The 23,438-nt window shown below is 38.4% G+C and overlaps 1 protein-coding gene across 1 annotated transcript; it reads right to left on the reverse strand.

Moving 5' to 3' along the window:
* Positions 1–605: 605 nt before the first annotated feature.
* LOC310922342 (glutaredoxin-like protein C5orf63 homolog) lies at positions 606–10,975 on the reverse strand. Its single transcript, XM_083882817.1, has 6 exons — positions 10,841–10,975; positions 8,849–8,982; positions 6,077–6,197; positions 3,381–3,437; positions 2,416–2,629; positions 606–1,151 (listed from the first exon to the last, which is right to left on the reverse strand). Exons 3-5 carry the CDS (start codon positions 6,194–6,196, stop codon positions 2,450–2,452), a joined length of 357 nt encoding a protein of 118 aa, XP_083738943.1. The 5' UTR covers position 6,197; positions 8,849–8,982; positions 10,841–10,975; the 3' UTR covers positions 606–1,151; positions 2,416–2,449.
* Positions 10,976–23,438: the final 12,463 nt, after the last annotated feature.

Raw genomic sequence — 23,438 nt, forward strand, 5'->3', positions numbered from 1 at the left:
TCCCTATCCATGTGTCCAAATTGATGAAAAGAGGGTTTCCACTCTCTTAAAAGTGTAGAACAGTAAAGCCACTGGAAGGTTTTTGGGCAGCATAGCCCTGATGGAAAAGCTCCATCTCACTCATAAGAGCTACACAATGGACAAAAGCAATTATGGAAATCCTGTTATCATTCACTTTAAAAAATAAATGGGCAAAAAATTTCTGGCACTGGCTACAGAAGAAATCTCCACTGTCTGACAGAAAAAGAAACAAGGGATTCATTAGCTCTAAAATGATTAAGAACTTTGGGTTTTGCTTCCCTTTTTTTTCTTCCCAAAACAGACCTTACTAAAATAAAACAAAAGCAAAATGCTCTCTGAGAGCTCTGCCAGTCTCTGTCAGTTATGTATTTTGGGAAATGGGGTGAGTCCACATGACCTCTGTTGTCCCTGTCTTTGAGATAATGCTGTTATGCTTTAGAAGAGCACTTGAGCTATGGTTGACAAGTGCTCTATGCAGTTCTCTTATCACAAAACCTCAGTAAGGGGAAAACCTGTGCCCTCTGTTAAACCATCTCAAATCACAGAAGAAAAGTAAGTGACACTTACTGATACAGAGGTAATTCAGAACTTTTATTTAACAGTAACCCGTGGAACAGTTAGAAGTTTGAATATAGCATTATAAACTGCAGAAAGTATAGAAGTTTTTGTCTCTAGAGCCCTGTTCTTCTGCTAATGGTGATGAAAAACACTGTGGATCCATGATCTGGCTGAACGTACCTCAAATTCTCTGCTATAAAAACGGCACAGATCTCCCTCCTGGGAAATCTTGGATAGTTTCAGATCCCAATCTGACTGGACTGAAGCTGCTAAGCTGGAAGAGTTTTAATTTCCTACTCCTCACTCCCCAGGAATTTTTCGTCTTGGGGAATACATCAAAACTGGGTTGCAAATTATCTGTCAAATCCTAAAGACACTGCAGGAGAAGTCCATGAAGGAAGAGCCCATTTTCACCACAGCAGATCAGCTGACTTCTTATCAAACCTCCAAAACTTAAGAGTCTGTCATGAATCCTGCTGTATTTTAGTTTGCTGTTCCAGCCTGTTCCAGGCATTGCATCTGAATTCTTCCCTCTGTGAAGACACCTCTGTCAAGTGAACCTTCTTAAATTCCTAGTGAGAAGAAAAAATTGAATATCACCATGATAAGAACAGAAATACAGCATGTAGGGATTAGTGTCTGTGTTAAAGAATCTATTAATTACATCAAATATACCAGCAACTTTCCCCAGTCTGTTACAGACTACTTAACCTAAAATGGTTGATTTTCCCTGCATCTGTCATTCTCTTCTTCCTGAAAACATGTTCAACTTAAGCATTCTGTCTCCTTCACAGGCCTACATTGCCTATGGGGCTCCAATATAACTGCAGCAATCCTTGATAAAATGGCATTCTTGCCACATGATAAATGGATGTGCAGCTGTGCAGCAGACAGAACTGAAATGTGAAAAATAAACTATTCAGTGTTAGGTGTTAGCATAACTGTATCAAACTGTGATGATCATTCTATAGATACAATTCCAGTGAGAGTGTGTGGTCTTTAATCAAGTGTTCTTTTAACTTAATAGTAAAGGCCCTCTTTTCCATTGCAAATTATCATTTAGGATAGCTCCTAGACTTCTTCAAGGAGTTCTCTTACACATCGAGTCTACATATGCTAATCATCTTTTAAACACTGATCATGGCTGGACGCCACAAACCCACAAAAGTCCCTTCACCAGCTGGGCAGGGGAGAGAAAATACAGTAAAAGTCTCATGGGTTGAGAACACAGAGAGAGATCAGTCACTGATCACTGTCACAGAAGAGATTTGACTTAGGGAAATTAGTTTATTACCAATCAAATCACAGTAGGATAAAGACAAAGGAAACTAAATTTTAAAAACGCCTTTGTCTCACCCTCCCCTTCTTCACTCTTAATTTGCTCTTCCTCTTTCCCAACAGTGGTTCAGAGAGATGGAGAACAGGGTTTGTGGTCATTTTATTAAACATTCTCTCCTTGTCATCACTGATGGATGTGGCCAGAGGGTCCATCCTGGAGCTGGCTAGCACTGCCTCAGCTGGACACAGGGGAAGCTTCCAGCAGCTTCTCAGAGAAACCACCCCTGTACCACCCCCACTACCCAAACATGGCCATGCCAACCCCACACAAACAGATTTACTTTACCTGCTGTTAGGGAGCAGCTTTTATTCTGTCAGTGACAAAACAGCCCACAAGAGCAGCAAATGAAAGGCACAGAAAAGGTGGCTCCTGATGCAGCTGGGCTGGGTGATTAATACAAAACACAAGCCACTCAAGTTTTTCAGACTCATATGTCCTAAGAAATTTAAGGCCAGATAATGAATATGTTTGGTTTTCTTCACACAGTTCTTTTTTACCTTTGAGGTCTGCATCAGAGCAGCTGCATTTTCTTCACTGATTCCCCTCACTTTGCAACTCCAGCTTCCTAAGTTGGTCCTCAAACTTTTGAATGTTGACTCGATGCTTCATTAGGAACTTCCCATTTAAATGAAAAACAGGTATGTCATATTTGTATTTATCATACCATGCTGAGTTCTCTGGAAGGGTAATATCCACCTCCTGCAAAATAAACTGTGGCAGAAAAGAAATATGTCAGTTCTTACTGGACACTGAAAAACAATATCTGCTTGTCCTCTGAGCAGTGTTTTCCTTAGAAATGCAAGGCTATTTTCTTGAAGCTTGTGGGTTTATTCTTTGTATTGTAGATAAGGGTCTGGTTCTTTGAGTACAAAATATATGTAACCACAACCCTTGGCAGCCTCTCCACAAAGAACCCTCTTCCTAGCCCAGAATATTCTTTTTCCATTGTGCAGAACAACTCTCCTGTGGGCAGCAACCTCAACAAACAGATAGCTGGGGAAAAAACAGGCAGCAGAGTCCAACAGCTCTTAATGCTTCCATTAAAAGTTTCATCCTTCAACAGAGAGATCAAAAACTGGTTGAAGAATGGCAAAAATTGCAGTCACACATAGTTCATTCATTCAAAGTTCCACTTAGTAACATCCTTCCTAAATTATAACATTACCTGCCTCATAAAAATTGCAAACTCCCCCTTCAGACAAGGCAATGGTGTTTAAAAAAGGAGTATTTTCAAGAACTATATATTGGTTTGGTTTGCCTATACTTATTTGAGTAGCATTGTCACAAAATGCTTTTGGATAATGAGTTTTATGTAAATCAGTGCTGAAATTGTCTTGAAGAGGTCATCCGTGAAAGAATAACAGATGCAAATAAATCCAAGCAATTTTCTTTTTACAAAGAAAGAATCCTAATTAACTGTTCTTTCCATATAGAAAACATATACAGTATTTCCATACATTACCCTTCTCTTGTATGGCTCAAGAACTTCTTTTGCTTCATCACACAGAGGGCATGGTTTCTAAACGAAAACATTCAGAGTAGCTTAAAGCATGCAGTAAAACACAGAAGTTGTTTGTACTGTAAAATAACACACACAGACAGGAGCATTCATTACTGTAAATGCAGGTTCCCTTCCCTGCCCCAAGCACTCTGTCGTAGGACTTTCTAAAATTTCAGTTACCACTGCGGTGTGGATGAAAAAAAACCCCAAGAAACTATCCAGCCACTGAATTTAATTTTTTTTACATTTGCTATTCCATTTCTCATGGAGGAAATTAACAGTCTTCTAAAAGCTGATCCAAGGGAATGATCCTAAAGGTCTTGCAGAGACCACCCATCATTTTGGTCAGCAATGGATATTCAAAGCACTGTCACCACCAAATAAAGACAGCTGCAGGTACCTTTCCTGCTAAAAGAGGAATGAGAAAGCCACAAAAGTAACTTCCAGCCTGTCTCAGATCAAGACACAGCTCAGTTGAAATGAAGGAAAATAAGGCAACTTAAGATAATGTGGGTGGCTTTGCCTGGAAAAAATGAAGCAGGATCCTCCACACTGCAGGGCTGGAAGGAGGGTAATCTACAGCAGGGAGAACTGGCAAACAGCTGCAGTGTTTTACCTGTGATGGGGTCAAAAAACCCTCACATTTTTGAAAACTCCCTCATTTTCCACTACAGTTGAACACCTGAGTTCTGCTGACCACCCAGGCCCTAACTGAATCATTTGAAGGCATGCTGCTCCAATGTTTTCAAGAGCAGAATTTGACCTATAATTCACACGGCAAAGTATATGGAGGTGAACATATTCGCTCTGGCTCTCTGCCCCAAAACACTTTCCACTAGTGGAAAATACCTTCTTTTCCTTCTCCCACTGAAAAGTCTTCCTAGGGTTTTGTAAATGTGAAGTTAATCTGAAACAGCTACTTTTTATTTCCTGCATGTGAATTACTTTGGAGTAAACACTCTACTTTATTTAGATCTAATCTAAATTGCCTTTCCCACCTGGACAAGTCTTTGTGCTGTGAAAACCTATGCAGGATAATAAAATCCTGTGTCCTTCATAGTCCTGGCTGCTTTTGGAGGCTTTAACAGATACTGGTGACTGAGAGGAATGACCCAGAATCCTGCACATCAGTTTTGTAACACAACAGGCTTCTTCCAGCTAAAACAGGACACACTTGGTTCCTCTAGACCTGTGGAGAGCTTCCTAACATACCAGGCATATAAATGCATTTGGCAAAGGAGGTTAACTTTTAGGAAAAAAATATGGCAAGCTTAGGCACTAGGTGGTGCTGGCTTAAAATAAAAAGTGAATTATTTTAACAAACAATGAAATATTTTTAAAAAGTAGATTTACATAACTAATTGTTGCACAAGTACGGAGGTGGCCAGAAAAGAGGACTGCAAGAGGAGAACCATTTGGTAGTTTTTATCAGTTTGATCCAGAAGTCATAACTCCTGCTTTTTCCTCCTGTTTTCTCCTTATTAAAAATAAGAAGGAGGCAAACAAGCAGCCAATTAGCATAACCTAACAATGTAGATTAATTTTTTTATAGTCTGTGCTTTTCTTTGCAATTGCCAGTGAACATTTAAAGTTAACAGTAAACATTTAGAGTTGAAAACACCTTTAACAAAAGGCCATTCCAGAGAACTGCTGGAAATATGCTACTAGAAAATCTGATTTCACACAGTGCCTTTAGGAATTATATGACATAAAAAGCTTTTTTTCCAACTATTAACCCAAAGGTAAGAGCATTATTCCCTACCTTTACCCCATTTGGATTATGAATGAGTTGAGGCCAAACTGAGCAGGGGGAGAGAAAGCTGCAATTTTATAGTTCTGATTATTAAATGGATGCTGACCTATTATTTGTCACACAGTTAAAAGACTCCTGTATGGTTACTGATGAAGTGAACAAATATTGCGCAGGAGAAGGAAATTATTTTAATCATACTTAAAAGCACCACACTAATGTCAGCACTCTCAGTGCTTTTTATTTATAGTTATTCTCCTGTTGAAGGCTACAACATAACCCATCCTGTGCCATCCTTTATAAAACTGCAGAACTACGCAGGCAATAATCAAAAACAATTCATGAATGTGACAGTCCACAAATGACCCCTCCTGCTCATCTCATCTGTTTTCTAGATATGCCTAGGAATCCTACACGCATTTCATCTGTTGCAAATAAAGCAAAAAGAGGTAAAACAAAATCTATTTTTCCCTCGCATCCTCCCAACACTATCTGGATACATTTTACAGTCTCACAGGTGGTGCTGAAATTAAAAACGAGCACTTTGATGAGCCTGCTTTGACTGTTGATGCTTGTGGTTGGCAGATTGTGTAGGATTCATCTCTATTATCGATTTTCAGGTGAAACACTGGCAGCAGGGCCAAATCTTCAACTAGTAAATGAACCACAGAGTCACTGATGCAAAACTGTCCTGAAATATTTGTTGACTGCTAATTCTTGCTTGCTACAATGAGAGCAGGACTGTGTGCAAAGCCTGGTGTGCAGAAACCCACTAAGTAAAACACTTTGAAGGAGGGAAAAAAAGGGCAAGGATAAGCCATTTCCTTGGCTTCTGAATCTGCGATTCCTGTGTATCAGAGCAGATAAACACCGTCTTGTACAGCTTTATTGTGTAAACAGCTCTTACCTTGGTGAATAAAGTCAACACTGGCTTATTTGTGCTGGCTGAAGAGACTTGTCTCCCCAGTGGGCTGGGTGAATGCCTCACTCGTGGCAGGGCTCTGCTCAGGAAACAGAGCACCATCATCCTGTTTAAGGCAGAAATAAAACTCTGAGTTGTTCTGTGCCAAGTTATAGCTCATGAAATTTAATGTCAGGATAAATGTGACGCTTCTGTGGCGGCTCTAAATCACATACAATCAAAACATTCATCCCAGGGCTTTCATGCTCACAGTATCAACACATTCATCATGGAGGTGGTTTACTATGTGGCAGGCCAGAAACACTGTGCAGCTCAAAACCAGCAGTTCCATTAAAAAAAGACGAAAGAACAACAAAACACCTACATTTTCTTGTTGAAATGCCTCTTTTAAATTCCCTAACACAAATGCTGACATAAATGCATTATGCTGCTCCAGCTCTACAGATGCCAGCTGGAATTACATATTTAAAAATGCAAAGTGCCATGCTTTGAACCTCTGTAATCTTGCTGCAGTGTTTGACATAGTCTACTTACCCGAATTATTCCATCAAAAAACTAATCTGTACCTAATCAGAATATTAATATAATGTGTTCTGCAGTGAGTAAAAAGCTGCAGCCAAGATGATTTAACTTGGTAATATTAAAAGCATTCACACTGTCCCAAGTCCTTCCTGCAACAGCAAATTGATTGATGGATTTGTGGTTCTTTTGAGAGAGTTTGAATAAGTTAAGTGTTATTGAAGGGTGCCCTGTTGGAATCTTGAAGCCACCTGTTCATGCCCTTAATAACAACAGTGCTTCCACCCAACTTTTGTCATAATGTGACCTTTACAAGACATTTTAGGACTGAGGTGCAAAAAATCTCAGAAGCCAAAGGGAGTCTGCATGGTGATTATCAGCAGATATGACACCTGTTATCAGAATTTATGCAGGAAAACCAAAATCAAATCCCTTTTACCCAAAGCCAAGCTGATTCTGCCCAGTTTCAGGCCTGACTTACCTGTACCTTTATTATCTAAAGCTAAACACACAACGTGATGTCACAATATTAAACAGCTGAAGAGTGACCAAGATCTCATTGCAACTGCTAAGCACAGTTTAGGATGTTCAGTGAAAAAGAACCCAGTACACTTTTGCTTCACTGGATCTCTCAATACTAATACCAAAAAGTTTTTATTAAAGAGGACTGTTTATGCAGAATAGCCACTAAGGAAGAACGCTGCAGTGGATTCTAAACTTTAATGCTGTATTTCTAAGCCACAATCACAAGAAAATCAAATGGGTGACAGGGCACTGCTCCACCAATCTTCCTGCCCAGCCAAAAGGCAGCAGTTGTTAGTTAGTCAGCTGCAAGGAGTGGAGCAATAAAATTCCTGTCACTGAGCAGTGACTGGCACAGCACACTCTGCCAAAGGTCACAGTCCTTGGCAGCTACTGCATTTGTTTCACTTTGCCAGGTGGAAATAGAAGTGTCTGGGATTTTGCATGTTAAATGTAAGAACAAGCTTGGAACCTTTTCTAAAAATGCAGATCTGGATGACAGGAAGAGCTTTAGTCAGATGTGGAAAATTTTTAAACCCACAATAAATAGAAGTTGAGAATGGATGCAGTTTTAGCATGAAATATTTACAGCATGTTGGCTGGATAACATGCAAGATAAAAAATGGGGGAAAAAAAGGAAGGGTCTACTTTCTGACAAGTTTTTTAAGAATGCTTTTGTTGCCAGCCTAGCAAGCCTTCCAAATGAGGAAGATGCTCTCAAACTGTTTTGCAGACAGCACAACGAATAAAGCACAGATTTCATAGATCACATTCTCCCTTCCACACACATATGTGCATAAAACAGCTCCAGTTCAGTCCTATACAGTCCTTTCTTGATCCCTCCATGCTCTGTTGTTCTGAGGACAACTCCTACCAAAACATCAGCTGAAGGGGAATGAATAAAACAATAACACTACCTAAGCTTTGAGACCCCACAAAAAGAAATCAGCCAGCAGTGCCTTAACTTTCTTACCAATTTTACATAATTACAAGCAATTCTATCTTCAGCATTCACTGACCAGTACTGCTACTGAAGAAACAATCTGCTGTTTCCAGGGCTAGAATGAGACTGACTGGATGTTTTTATAAATAACTGAAAGAAAAGAGTCCTGTCTGTCTATTTATTTACCTAAGTAAAATGATACCAAAGACACTAAAATGCACAAAACTTTTCATACAATTATTCTGGATCTCTCTCTAGACTACCCTCAATTATAAAGATTTGCTTGAGGGAAAAAAATGAACACATAAATGCAAAGAAAGATGTTTGTAAACTTGAGAATTTATCTTCTCCTACGCCACAATGCTATAGATTTAACAAATTATTCTTTTGAGTCTAGACTTGGCCCGTGCTCTATTTTGCAAAGCCAAGTTGGACTCAATTCCTGTTTAATAGAATTTCCATCATCCAATAAATTCTCATTTGAAGGAAAAGTAAGTTGTGACACTAAAACCATCCATTATTTAGATGAGATAACTATCTGTATAAAATTAATCTCAGCATCAATCAAGGAAACACACACATGGATTTTTTTTTCTTGAAGTATTTACCTTTTAAGTAACAGCTGAAAGATAATAGGGGGAGCAAGTAGGTGCAAATATCAGAATGCATATTGATGGCATTTAAAACACCTATCTCCTGTTGTCCCTCATTCAAAACCAGCTATGGCCACCAAGGAAACTAAATCTTCTTGCAGTCTGCATTTGATTACCTACCACGGAAATGACAAAGAGGAAAACAGGTGCCACAGCCACCGACCAAGGAGCCCAAGTGAGTGGGGACAACAAATCTTGCAGCAGCTGTGGAGATCCCCACGCAGCTTTTACCCCACCAGACGTTCAGAGGAGGCCTGCAAAATACAAGAAAATCTTTTTGCACAAGACATAACTCTAGAATTCTTTCAGAGAGAATCAGGTTCTTGCAACAACTTGAAACTCAAAGACATTATCAGCAATTCCAGCTGTATCTGTGGGGTTGATGTTACAGATCAATCAGTGTATGTTTCCATGCATTTTCTCCTCCAAAGTACAGTAACCTGGGGAAAACTCCATAAACACACTGCATTCCATCTCAGAAAGGATGGAAGTATCACTTCAACCCAAAGAGAAACACATTTTGTTCAGCAATCCCTCCAGGAGTGTGCATCCTAGAATCTGGTCCAGGGCCACACTCCAAATTTCAGATAATTTCAATAACGTCCAACAGCTTGTTGTAATGGCCTGTTCTGAATACTATACAGGACTTGCACAAAACAACAGACTGCTACCATAACATAAAGTTTGTAAAGGAGTTTAAAATATAATAATGAAAATTGCATAATAGAGTATAATATATATCTAATATATATTACAGAATACAGCATATATTATTTTTATATAACCATGTATCTAATGAAATGATATTAAAAATCTTAGATGCTACACATCCTATAACATTATCGTATTAACAAATGTATCAATAATATTAAGATGTTAAGATATCGCTGACATTAATACATGTTAATATTTATAGACCCAACAGAAAGTGGTATTAATACATAATTAATATGTAGCATTGCTTTGGTGTATTGTATCAATAATTATATTAATGATACTATTGTAATGCTATACATATAATGTATATAATGATATATTAATTATGTATATAATGATAATGTATATTATGTATATACTTTATATATAAGTATAGCTTGTATGTTGTAAGTATACACATATATATACATAAAAATACACACTATACATATATATACTCATACATACAGACACATATACACATATATTAACACTATTATATACATATATATTACATTATCTGTATATAATAATATTATATATTATATATTATTATATGTATCTATTGTATATTTTATATTTTATAATATAATACTTATATACTTATATAATTTATATTATTATATAATATTATATATGAGATATATATAATCTATATTATATATAGATTATATATATACATATATCTACATTATAAACATATATACATATGTATACATGCATATACACATGACATGACACATTATATATACACATACACATATGGATATATACCTACAGATATGCATATATATAAAATAGGTAACAAAATGGATTATACATATGTATGCATATAATAATATATACGTATAAGATACATATTTGTGTATATATGCATTTAATAATATATATTATATATATATTATATATATTATATATATAGATACATATTTTTCTAATACAATACAATACGATATAATATAATGTAATATAATTCAATATAATACGATATAATATAATATAATATAATATAATATATAGTACAATATAATATATGTTATTTATATTATTAAAAATAATACTATTAAAATAACATAATAAGAGTTTGAAACATTTCTATTTGGAAACTTTGAAGCCAAACCACCCAAGCCCCTGGGGCGAGCCCCGCAGGGTATACAGTGTATGTACAGTGTAGGTACAGTGTATGTACAGTGTATCCAGAGCCCTCCTCCTCACTCCCCGCACCGCGCCCGCCCGGCCGGTGATGCCGGTACTCCCAAACCTGTACCCGGACCGGACCTCCAGCTCCAGGGGCCGCAGAGCCGCATCCCGCGGGAGCCGCATCCCCGGGGGCAGCAGCCCGAAGAGCCAGATCCCGGGGGAGCAGCATCCCGAGGAAGCAAACCCCGAGGCGCGTCCCCCCGGTCCCGCACCCACCTGCGGAGCTCCGGCGGAACGCGGGGCCGCCCCGGCTGTGACGTGACTCCGCCACGGGAAGGAAGCGACACAAGCTTGGGAAGCGCTCCCGGGGGCCAAGGGGGCGGCCGAGGTCCGCGAAAGAAAGTAAAATGCTGATAGTCGTGGTAGAAGCAATAGTAGTAATGTAATAGGAATAATAGTGTCACGAAGTTTTGTTTGTAAGTTGCAGATTCGCCGTGGAAATTGTTGTGTTAGTCCTTGAGCTAATGCTAATGAGTGCATGGAGATGGGGCTTGGATAAAAGGGGGAGGGTGAAAGTAGGGGAGAAAAAAAGAGGAAATTAGGAACAGAAAAAAGGGGAGGGAGGGAGGGAGGGAGGGAGGGAGGGAGGAAGGAAGGAAGGAAGGAAGGAAGGAAGGAAGGAAGGAAGGAAGGAAGGAAGGAAGGAAGGAAGGAAGGAAGGAAGGAAGGAAGGAAGGAAGGAAGGAAGGAAGGAAGGAAGGAAGGAAGGAAGGAAGGAAGGAAGGAAGGAAGGAAGGAAGGAAGGAAGGGATGCCCAGGGTCCTGGGGGCTTCGAGGATCTTCCTTGGTCTCATCCCCCCTATAAATCAACCTTTAGTCATCACTTCATTCACACTTCTGTGCTGATGCTGCCTTTTATTTGTTGTGTCCTAGAGCAAGGATGTTTGTCCCAGGAAAGTGCTGCCTTGCCTCCACAGGGTCCCTTTTCCAGTCACATCTTGCTTTTCCTCAGTTTGTTGGCAACAACCCTTGGTTGGGTGCACAGCCATCAGGCTCCCCATGGCCAGCACCAGCACTGCTCCAGTTCTGCCACCAGAGCACAATCCTGGCTGGCAGCTCCCCCAGTTCCCTCACTCCATGCCCCCTGTTATGTACTAGAAAGTGGGCAGCAGCCTCAAAATCTTCTCCTCCGTTCTCCTGCAACAGGGATTTTGGGCACCCACTCAGGTGGGTGTACTATATAATGGAAAAAAAATCCACATTATTGGAGGGTATCATTAGAACACAAAGAGTCTCAACAGTGAAAGCACACAGGGAAGGAGCTGGGCCTGTTAATTTTAGAGGTGACTGAGATGGGCTCTTATTAGTGCATACAAATATCTCCAAGGCAGGTGCTATGAGGATGCTCTTGACACGCCATTTGATTACTCTGAGGTGTTTCAGTTATCAGGTGTGTGTTCATTTTCCTTTCTCCAGAAAAGTTTTAAGCAAAAAATAGCAAGTGTCCACTGCTGGGCAACTAAAGCTGCAAGCTCATGTTTACATACAGTGGCTGTAATTCTGTCAGGATTTTGGTTTTGCCATAGTAGTTGTCCCTAGGCCAAGAGTAGGAGACAAATCTTTTGAGCAGAGGCTCAAGTCATCTTCCCCTCTTCATCTGTGCTTTGAGAAGCACAACAGCACATAGGGGAAAGGCTCTCCAGGGGTATAACCCTACCCTGCTGATGTGACACGTGTAATTAACCAGCTTTTAAATTAACAAGAGGGAGAGCTCGGGATCCTAGTGACTAATTTTCAGCCACTATCTTAATCCCTGCTGTTGAGCAGAGATGTAATGCTGGCAGCTGACACTGGCTGCTCATTTTTTTTCCCCAGCATCAGAAAATCCAGTGTCAGGCTTTGGTGTTTGGTGCTGGTACAGGACAGACCTGACAAGCCTCACACAAGGGAATTGCTGAGCTGGCTCTCACCTGGGTTTTACTTTCTCAGAAAGGGTGGGAGAACATTCAGAGACAGAGGGCAGAGGCAGGTTGGAAAGCAGGTTTACGTAAAGAGATCAGCATGCTCTTGACTCAGGTCTCAGATTAATTTTATCCCTCTCACTCCCAAAGCAATTCTAGCCTTCTCTGGGGCATGTGTCTAAAATTCCCAGAGGAACCTGGAAGAGACAGGTCCCAAAACTGGTCAGTTTATTTGAACAAAATTGCTGCTCAAGGCCAGAAGTGATCTGGCTGTGTTCCTTTCCTGGTTTCAGCAGGATTGTCATGCTGCCTAACACAGTTCACTTAACCAAAACACTGAACTGATCCTGCCAAATCGGAATTTTCTTACACTGCCAGATGTGTTTATTGTTATGTACCAGGTGTACCAGGTGTGAACTAGTTTCACTCTCAGATCAGATTGTTTATAAAACAATATATGTATGTTAAAAAAAAAAAAAAAAAAAAAAAAAAAAAAAAAAAAAAAGTTGAAAGAAAATGGGGAAAAATGAAAAAAGAAAAAATAATTATAAAAAGAGAGGTTTCCTTATGCTACAAACATCTGCTTTGTAATCAACCAGTTTTGTTTTGGCAGGTTTTTGATACACCACTGTAGATATCTCAGCACAAAATTAGCTTTGGTTTTAATCCAGTATTTATGAGATGAATCTTCTTAATCTTCATGGTGACAGATGCAGCAAGAATTATTACTTAGAGTATGTCTCACTGTCACTGTGCTTAGGAATGAGATGGATTGCTGTAAAGTTTGATATTTAAAAATGTGTTCTGAGATCTGAAAGAAGTACAACTCCACTCTATTTTTCATTATGGTATATAGGATGTCTTTAAATTTCAAGGGCAGTTATGACTCAATGGTTAAATTTGCTGCATACGTACCATGCTATAATATACAAGTTTTCCCTTTTTTTTGTTTCTTTATAAATATCTTTCTTAAATAAAATGTGGAAATGGTTTCACAATCCAAACTAAAAAGAACTCATGCTCTGATGGATTGCATTCAATTTGGTTCTCCACCAGATTTCTATTTTATTTCTCTGTGTTATTTTGACTTAAAATCACAGAATCATAGGATGGTCTGGGCTTAAAGGGACTTTAAAGTCCATCCAGTGCCAACCCCTGCCATGGCAGGGACACCTTCCACTGTCCCAGGCTGCTCCAAGCCCCAGTGTCCAACCTGGCCTTGGGCACTGCTAGGGATCCAGGGGCAGCCACAGCTTCTCTGGGCACCCTGTGCCAGGGCCTGCCCACCCTCCCAAGGAAAGATTTGTTCCTAATAACCAGGTTAAATCCACCCTTTCTCAGCTTAAAGCCATTCCACATCTCAAATCCTGGGGTCAGTTTTGAGCATCTCACTCCAAGGAGGACATTGAGGGCATGGAGCGTGTCCAGAGAAGGGAATGGAGCTGGGGAAGGGTCTGGAGCCCCAGGAGCAGCTGAGGGAGCTGGGAAAGGGGCTCAGCCTGGAGAAAAGGAGGCTCAGGAGGGACCTTCTGGCTCTGCACAACTCCCTGACAGGAGGGGACAGCCGGGGGGGTCGGGCTCTGCTCCAGGGAACAGGGACAGGAGGAGAGGGAATAGCTTTGGGATGGGTCTGAGGGAGCTTTAGGATATTAGGTTAAAAAAACTCTTCACTGAAAGGATTATCAAGCATTGGAACAGGCTGCCTGATGGAAGGAATCATTCTGCACCGGTAGAAAGTGAAATTCTTAATACTCAAATAAGTTGAGTATGGAAAAGGTGACAAATCCAAATAATAATCACAGCATCACATATTCAGTAGCTTCAATAAGGTGCTGAGGAGCACCAGAAAAATGTGTTAGACAATTCGATTCCAATATGAGAGAAATTTTTTGCTGTAGAAAGAACAGCTTTTAGAGATCTTAGCCTGAGGAAAAGCACCTTGAGGAATATGCTTTAAAAAAAAACCCATAAAGTGTTCCTTAAACTATGAATGCCAGTGGAGGAGCATTTTCATTTGCATAAATGACCCGCAGAAGGGAGGGGGACTTCCTGCCCATGAACTTTTTCCTGTCTGCGAGGGATCATCCAAGCACTAAACATGGTGACACATAATTGACACAGAGTGTAATAGTGATTTAGGCAGCACTTTGAGTTTATTTTTTTTACCTCATGTTTTCTACTGGACCATTGCCACGGTGACACATGGTATCCAAATATTAATTTACCAGGAAAGCATTCAGTTCCAGGCTAAGCCAGAACCCATTGGAAATCAATGCTATTCTTTCTCTTCCCTTTAAAAAGCTTCGGGTCAGGCCATCCTTTTGCATGCAGCACAGAAAATAATTTGTGGTATGTTTACTCTGAGTGCTAAGATGGGGTTGTGTTTAGCAGCTTTTTTAATAGTAAAATTTACTTTACATAAATTCCAGCTCAGTGGAGAGTATTTGAAGGAGATGGAAGTTTTTACGGGATCTAGGATGAACACTTATTTTAAACAAAGTAAAGCTGTTCTGGTATATGATGTCAGCAAAAGCCCTACTCCTCTCATCTCTGAGATTATACAGTTGAAGAATAAGAGGACAGTGAAATAATGTGTATAATTTTGGGCCATGTAAATTATGTGATGGTTGCAGCAGTCTCTTTGCACAATTTTCCCATCACATGCTCCCTGTGCCTTTGATTGCTCCTAAGTGACATGTGAACAAATAGCATTTGCTTAGCCTTACAAAGTGAACAGCAGAATTTTCATTTTACTCCTATATTCATACCCTCTTTCTAGGAATATCTCCCTATGCTGTGTCTCTCAAGGCAAAAAGAGCCTCTCATTCTAACATCCTATAAGCATCATCACTTGAAAAAGTATTTATGGTTTGAAGGTAAATGAGGGAAAAGACTGAGTGTGAGGCTCTGCTGTGGTCTTGAAATGAAGAACAATTTCTTTTTCAGGCTAATGATGTACTTTGCAATGACGTGTTAAATAATGAAGTACTAACTAATATAAAATATGTTTCTTTTATTTTCTCCCATATAATATGGGATTCTAAACGAAATGCATCTTCTAAAACCTTACACTCTTAGCATGTTTTTCAAATTAATCCAAGGATAGTTACTATCATGCAAAAGTTAATTTTTGCTGTAATTCCTAATTGATTATTTTACAGTGAAACACAAGTCATATTCTGCTCCTTTGTTAAAAAGCTAACAAGAAATGTTAAGAGTGCTAAAACTCTGTATTTTGAAGTCCACCCAAATAAAAAACCTGTGCCTTTACATTTGAATTTACAATTGCTTTAAACCTAGCTATCTGACTAAAGTCAGCACATGGCAGAAAAATTCTGTTTGCATGATTTTTTTTTTTTCAGGGACATTTTATTTCTTTCTGCTGTTTCCCCATTTGCTAGCCAGTAAATAATTGGCTGACTACCAGTATAATCTATGTTATAATCCATTCCCTTTAACGCCATTGGATTTTTTTTTTTTTTGCTAAGTGTTTTTGTATTTTGCTAAGTTTATAACAGCAGCAGTGTGGTGTTTTGTGTTGATTTAAAATCAATTATAAAATTATTTCAAAGTTAAAACTGAAAGGTGCATTTGACCCTGATATTGCAAAATGCTGACAGTGGTTCAGCTGCAGTAGAGTTTCCAGGCCTAGAGATGTGATGAGTGATTTATTGATAAAATTTTTCTTCCATCAGTGAGATGGAAGATGCAAAAAGGCAAATGGGTGCAGCTTCAAAATTCATACAAAGCCCATCTCCTGAAGAGAACTTTTCCAAAGCATAGGAATGAATTCCTTGTGGGTTTACTGTTCTTTTCTTAAACAAGAACCTAAAGTCATGGAAAAACATCTTCATTTGCTGCTAGGCCTTTAGCTGGGTTGTTTTCTGCTCAGAATGTGATCTAGCACAATGTGACGTTACCATGATTTTTTTCCCACAGATGAGAACTCTGACTTTCTGTGTAAAACGTTGCATTACCAAAAATGTTTTGAGCTATAGATTGCCTAAATGTGTAAGAACTTTGTTTGACACAGCAAAAATCAGTTGTGGTGTGCTGTGTGGATCTCTGAGTGGGGCTGATCTCAAACCCTATTCAGAGCTAAACTTCTAATAACATTTTTTTTTCAGCATGTAGGGAAGTGCTGCCCCTGATACTGCAGAGAGACACATCACGGGCTAACTCCCACCTTGGGTGTTGGCTGTAATTAGGATTCCACAGTAGGAAAGTTGTAAGGGGACAGTGATATAAAGTGTCTCATCATACTTTATCGACTGCTCTGAGATCTACATAAAATAAACAGCCAGAAAGGATGGCAACTTTATTGCAGCAGCATTTCCAATTAAAGCAATCCTGTTGTAACTTGTGCACAGGTGCTATAAAATATGAACTCTTCATTTTATTCCGAATCAATGCAGCTATATCATCCTACTTACTCCCTCTGTTCTTTCTCTTTGATTTAATTTCAGGGCATTTAATTCAGTACTTCACTGGAGATTCAACACTTTCCCAGAGAGGTTACACTGGAGTTCCCACAATTTAAAAAAACAGTGTGCTGGCATTTTGGTTTTTCTACCCAAAAGTCAATTTTTAATCCAGAAGTAACATTTAACAAGACTGTGTAGCTTTCCGTACGCATAAAGGAGAAAATTTAGTGTTTTCTAATGACTCCTTTATCTCCTGATCGGCTCTCATTTTGTGCAGGTGTGTGGATTACTGGGATGAAAATAGCTAAAGGAGGGAGGATGCCACAATATTCACCTTTTTTTTTCCTCAGTGCTTTCTCTGTCAGTGAATGAATCCTCAAACACAGCCTCAGCTACCGATGTAAGCTGAAACTTCTTTATTCTAGACATCTCTACTGTCCAAATGAAAATGTAGCTACTTAAGTACTTTTTCTCTTCTTTTCTTTTTTACTCCTGTTCATTTAGTTTTCAGTTCTGCAGATAAGACATCATTTGCCTCCTTATGGGTTCTCCACTGCCATCTTGTTTTATTCTGTCACTGTGGAATATCACCACAGTGTGTCTTTTCAGGCTGATAATTGGGCAAACCCTTAAACTCAGCCCTCTCTTTCACTGGTTTCTTCTGTGGTCTACCTAGATCTTGTCATACAACATCTCATTTTTTATGTTCTTTATTATTTATTTATTTATAAATAAATTTGTTCATTGAATATTTACTTATGCATTTAAGATTCTTGTCTGCAATGCTTCAGCTCAATTAGAAAGCCTCTGTTTATGTTGGAGACAGCTATTTTCAGTATTTCAGAAACTAATGGGACACAAAGGTGGTGCCTTTACTGTTTACTATACAAATTGACCAGATTTTCTGTGTTTTTCTTCTACTTTCAGTGTTGTTTCACATTCAAGAAAACAAAAAGGACCCTGCTGCCCAGCAGCCTGTAGCTTCAAGAAAAGTTCTTGTTCATAAAGCAAATCTGGAATGTGACTGCATGCTGCCCAGGCATCTAAATAATACAGCAGATATTCAACAAAACTGATTTTTGAGAGCACCTGCTGAGGCTTTTTTGCAGTTACAATTCAAGGTTTTCTATCAGTATTGCATGATGCATGTATTTATTTTTTGGTGAGAGAAATAGATACTGAGACAGTCCTTCTGAACAAGGTAAAAAGATACCTAAGTAGGCAAGAATAATTAGTGAACTCTGGGTTTGTACTGCCATGCAAAGGAAAGTCTAACTTTCATCTGAGCAATACAAGCAGAAAGTTTTAGAAGAAAATGCAGAATTCATATTTTGGCTACAGTGAGGCTCTGTAGACAGGAATTTGATGAGTCAGCCTAAATGGAAAAGGAGCTCCATCGTGGCTTCCATAAAAAATTATTTTCTTTCCCTAATTTACCTGATTTATTGATATCTCAGACATCCTGCAAAACTTATTCCCTAGAGTGCAATCTTGGGCCAAAGGTGAAGAACTACAGTCCTATTTCTTACTGTCTTCCTGTTAACTAGTAGAAAACTGGTAATTTGAGAAAACAGTATTAAGAGTTCATGCTGATTTACAGATTTTTAATTCAGAGATGGTTGGTAAAAAAAGTGCATAAGCACTTGTTCAACACAATATTACTGCTCAAATAACTGAAGTAGATGAGGTAACAAATCTGGATTGAGGTTGATGATGATCATGATGAAGTGCAGTGTTAGTAATTTTGTTGTAGTAATTTGTTTCTTTTAACTGAAGAATAAAATTAAACTGACATGACTGACATACAGTATATAGGGCCTCTTTTTCAACATTTTTCCTTATATTTCAAGGAAGTCCAGTTTTGATGCTGTAATGTCGCTTTGGTTTGAGCTAAGTGGAGTCTTGTCAGGAGGCAAAACTCAGGCTCAAAAATTGTGTGCAAATATCTGTTCTAGGACTTTCAGTTTGTCAGAGCAGAACAATAACCATGACTCAAAGTTTATATGCAGTACAGGTCTAATTCTTTTAAAATGTGCCTAGGATTCTTCAGCCAGACAGTATAAATCCATCAAGGAATCACGTTTTGCAGGTGTAATATGTAATTTTAACTATCAGATCTTCAGTCTAATGAGCTTCCAAATGTTCCTTGCATTTGCTGAGTTTTCATATAACCATGTAAAGTTTTAAGTACCTTTAATCTTAGGTTTAATTATAACCATGGTGTGCTACCATGGGTACAGAATGACATCAGGCTTGCAGGCTTTTCTTCAGTTGTAAAGTAAGATTGTTTGAAAAAATGGTCCATTAAATAATTCACATAATAGTTTTCTTACTGTCTTTTCATCTCTGATTACTTTCAGTGGCTGAAATGGTGTGCCCATAGAATCTATAGTAGGTTGTTGTTATTACTTTCATTATTTTTAGTAGTACTGCTCTAACATTTGCCTAATAGTTTTGGAGGAGTGGGGAATTTTGCAGAATTTTATAGAGTGATGCTAAAAATACTGTATGTTACTGAATACAAGCAAATAAAATCTCTCTTAATGATATTTATGCCTAATTGTGCAGACAGGTGGGAAGTTTATAAAGAAGGTACTTATACATATAAATAGGAATAAGTGTAAGATTAAAATAATTTTATCTGTTTATGCTTCAATTCTTATTCTAGTGTTTGCCACCCCTTAAGTTTTAAATTCCAAATACTACATAGGTAGTTGTGGTGTATTTTAGCCCAGTTAATCCCACTCTCTTGCAGTCCATGACTTCTTCCTAGAAGCTGTTTTGGAAGTAAATATGGCACCCCATTGCAAAGTTACTAGAAATCTAATTTTTTTTTTTTCCTAGTTGCCATGAGGCCTGGTTTTCATTCCTATTTTAGAATCTCAGTAAAACACATGGAAGGTAGGGTCCAGTTCTTAGCCTAGAACTAAGATGAGAAGTGTAAACAACTGAAATTAATAAATCCAAAAATTTTAGATACTGCAGTGAGCTCAGGTAGGACAATCTTCTATTTGTCATGTTTTTACAGCAGTTTATGGAAAAGTAATTACATTCTCCTCAGCAAGGTAGCTATTAAAATGCAGGAGAATCTGCTATTCTTGAAAATTATCACTGCAAGGTATTACAAAATCAGTATAAAGACGAGGAAGCACTTCATCACTTTGGGGTTACTACAAGAAGCAACTACAAGGCAATACAATTTCCCTAACAAGGTACTTGCAGCTTTGGTTATAAAGCAATTGAATAAATAATTTCTACTGACCAAGGAGAGCTAATCTCTTCCAAGGCCATTTCAATACAGATTTACTCAATCAATGCAGACCAGCTTTTCTTGAAGGCCTGGGAAGGGCCATTTAATACTTAATCTCATCTTCATCCCAAGCACAGGAGGACAAGGCTGCCAGAAGGCATTTGCAGCTCAGGAATGAGGCAGATTTTAAATTAAGAACTCTGTGCATAACACCAGAACAGGTGGAGCATCAAGATCTTGGGGGATCAACTTCAAAATGTTAGGAGCCTGTCTAAATACGGTACACACTAATTAAACCATAGACTAAAGCATCTGATCAGAATTTTGTGTGGTGATAAGAGTGGAAAGGAAGAGTTATTCGGAGCTTGTCTGGCTCTGTCTCTGCGTTTTGCTCCCTTCTGTCGTTCTGTTCATGCTGAATTTCACTCCTCATTTTAATCATTTCACTGATTGCAGTGAAGCAGCCATACTACACCCCGCAATTCCACAAGTGGAGTAATCGGGATGTGAAACCATTCCGCAGCTCCTCCAAGGTATCACCGCAACTTTTCCTGTTGTCCCAAATCCACTGGGCAAGTAAAACGCAGGAAATGTTCGTTATTTGGCAGAATAGCGGCACCCTGTGGCTCGTGCTTGACTTTGATTTGGAATATTTAAAATCTCTCAGATTTCCTCTGGTTATTATTATAACACAAGTTAAAAATTATTTTAGTCCATGAAAGGTAGCAGATTTCTTTTTAGAGACCTTTATGGTCTGCATGAGACAAGAGCGCGTTGGGGGCAAGATTATGACTTCATCTTCAAAATGCTAGTAAAACAAAATTTTGTGTATACTTACTTTCATCATTCCCAGGATGCCACAAAGCCATTCCTAAGGTATTTATACAGGCAATTGTATGTCCAACAGTATGGAATAAAATTAGTCAAACTGACCCAGGCCTCAATTAGTGCCTCGGGTAGGGCTTTGTGAAGCTGATCCCCTGATGTTGAGAAACCTAACACGTATTATTTCAATTAATTTCTCAAATAAGAAGCCTGCTGCTAATTTCTGCATGCCCTGTGTTCTGCTGGTGTAAAGGACTCCCAACAGTGAGGCAGTGTTCTGACCACCTTCCCATATCACACCTCCTGTTCCCCTGTGACACTACTGAGTGTCACTGTCACTCACAGCATCTTCAAAAAAACCTCCCACGCCTGTAAAAAAAAAGTAAGGCAGTGACACAAAATAAGCCACTGTTTGGACTCTTATTCCTGTATCGTTTAATTTACTCTTTGTTAACCAACCCTAGTATCACTGCCTTTTGTTCCACAGCCTATGTGATGAAATTTCTTTATTAATATAAATCCCTGCAGAGGTCAGTGCTCTACTTGGGACAAAGTGAAAATGTGATGTCTTTATGTTTTTTGCTGGCCACCAAATTTTCAGCACTCAGCAGGGTTCAGCCCAAGTCCCAGATGATGGATTTTGTACCAGTAGTACAGACATGTCCCTTGGCCATGCAAAAAAAGCAATAATTAGCATTTCTAGAAGACCAAATTATAACTAAAACACACAGAGAAGTATAAAGGATTTCTACTGCGTTTTGGGTGGAATTTTGGTTGTGTAGGTCAAAACAGGGTTCAACTAAAGTTGAGCTGCCCAGAACCAGACCAACCTGTGAATCTCTTCTATCTGCAGGTTGTTAAGTTTATGTAACATGTGCTTATTTCATATGCTCCAGCCTGATTTTGCACCTGTATTTCAGGGTTTTGTCTCAGACATTGAATCAGTAGCTGAACAACCCCTGCTAGTTGACATTTTTGCTCAGATATATTGAAATGAGAATCACAGTTTCAGAGCAACAATTGCCCCTGCAGTTGGGGCTGGGCTGGAGGCGACACTACTAAGGTAAGAAATCCCAGAGCAACCTGACAAATATAAGGAAAAAAGGAGAAAGAGAGCACAGTGGTTGGTGGAAGTGAGAATAATGAAAATAATTTTATTTTGTTTTTTTCTTTTTTGACAGGTTTCTATCAGATTATCCTCTCCATGCAGAAAAATTACAGCAAAACAGTGGAGATACCTGACTTGCTTTAAAACGACTGCACTCGATCTGTAGCAGGCAAGATACAACATTGCAGAGCTCAGTGAGTAATTTTCCCTAATGACAAGCTAATTGGCATGTTTAAATACTAACAGCTGCTAAATTGTTACCAGTATTTACTCATGTGTTAATATTTTCAATAATCAATGATGCCAATAACACCTTTCAGGTTTGAGCTGTGAGATATTACTGCATCAGAGGCTAAGGAAACAATTCTATGACAGGAAATTTACTGAAGAGATCCTGAAAAATAAATTTCAGTCTCCTGAATTTTCAAGTGGAGTTGTGAAAGAAAGGCATTATTTTTAAATAAACATCAGGTTCCATAAGTACATTTGCAACAGTCTATCCACTTAGGTTTTAATGCAGAACAGAAATAATTATTTTGACACATTAAAAAAAAGCACAACTGGAATATGTCAGTATGACATTTCAGTAACTGTGCTCCATCCTGTATGCAGATAGTGTTGGATGGATCATTAGCAGTTCAAAACTCTCTATATTTAGGTCCTCTGAAGATACGCCAGAAGTCTGAAAAGGGTGTAGAAGATTTTTAGATCAAATCTACTTGCATTTAATGTAAAATATACAAAGGTGATAATGAAATATCAACTAAAAAATCCAAATATTCAAAATTGAATACATAGTATATATGTTTTTGGCTTTTTAAAAAATTAAGTGTTATATTTCATGTTAAAAAATATTTTATCATTAGCAAGCAAGTAAAATTTCCTGTATTGTGCAACACATAAGGTGTAACTGGCAGACAGGCTGGCTATGTTATTGCAAAATTTCTTTAAGCTTAAATGAAGACTTACACTAACATATAATGCTTCTTTCTGAAAAAACAAAAAAAAAACCCAAAAAAAAACCCCCCAAAAAACAAAAACCTACCTGATTTATATATGTATAGATATTTATGTTAATCTCATAGACCTCATAGCTGCTTTGTAACCATCAACTATTTCATAAAAGAAAAAAACTAATTTTAAATTTACTGATTTATATGTTCTCTCTGAAAATTTCCTGATCAATAAGACTGAAGAAGTGCTGCTTTCTCTTCCTTCATAATCTATTTTTTTAACATGTTATTCCATAGAAAAAAATATTTAGGTATGTAAAGTGCCAAAACTTCACCAGCTTGGTTGCAAAAAT

This window comes from Zosterops lateralis (genome assembly GCF_965231275.1).
Source record: "Zosterops lateralis genome assembly, chromosome: Z".
Lineage (NCBI taxonomy): Eukaryota > Metazoa > Chordata > Aves > Passeriformes > Zosteropidae > Zosterops > Zosterops lateralis.

Bases quoted from the DNA above. Each gene is read 5' to 3' on its own strand.
- LOC310922342 (XM_083882817.1), bottom strand. From the start codon at position 6,196: ATGATGGTGCTCTGTTTCCTGAGCAGAGCCCTGCCACGAGTGAGGCAT. The intron at 3,438-6,076 runs GTAAGAGCTGTT...GTTTTCGTTTAG, and splicing joins TGTTGACTTTATTCACCAAG to AAACCATGCCCTCTGTGTGA. The intron at 2,630-3,380 runs GTAATGTATGGA...TTTCTGCCACAG, and splicing joins TTGAGCCATACAAGAGAAGG to TTTATTTTGCAGGAGGTGGA.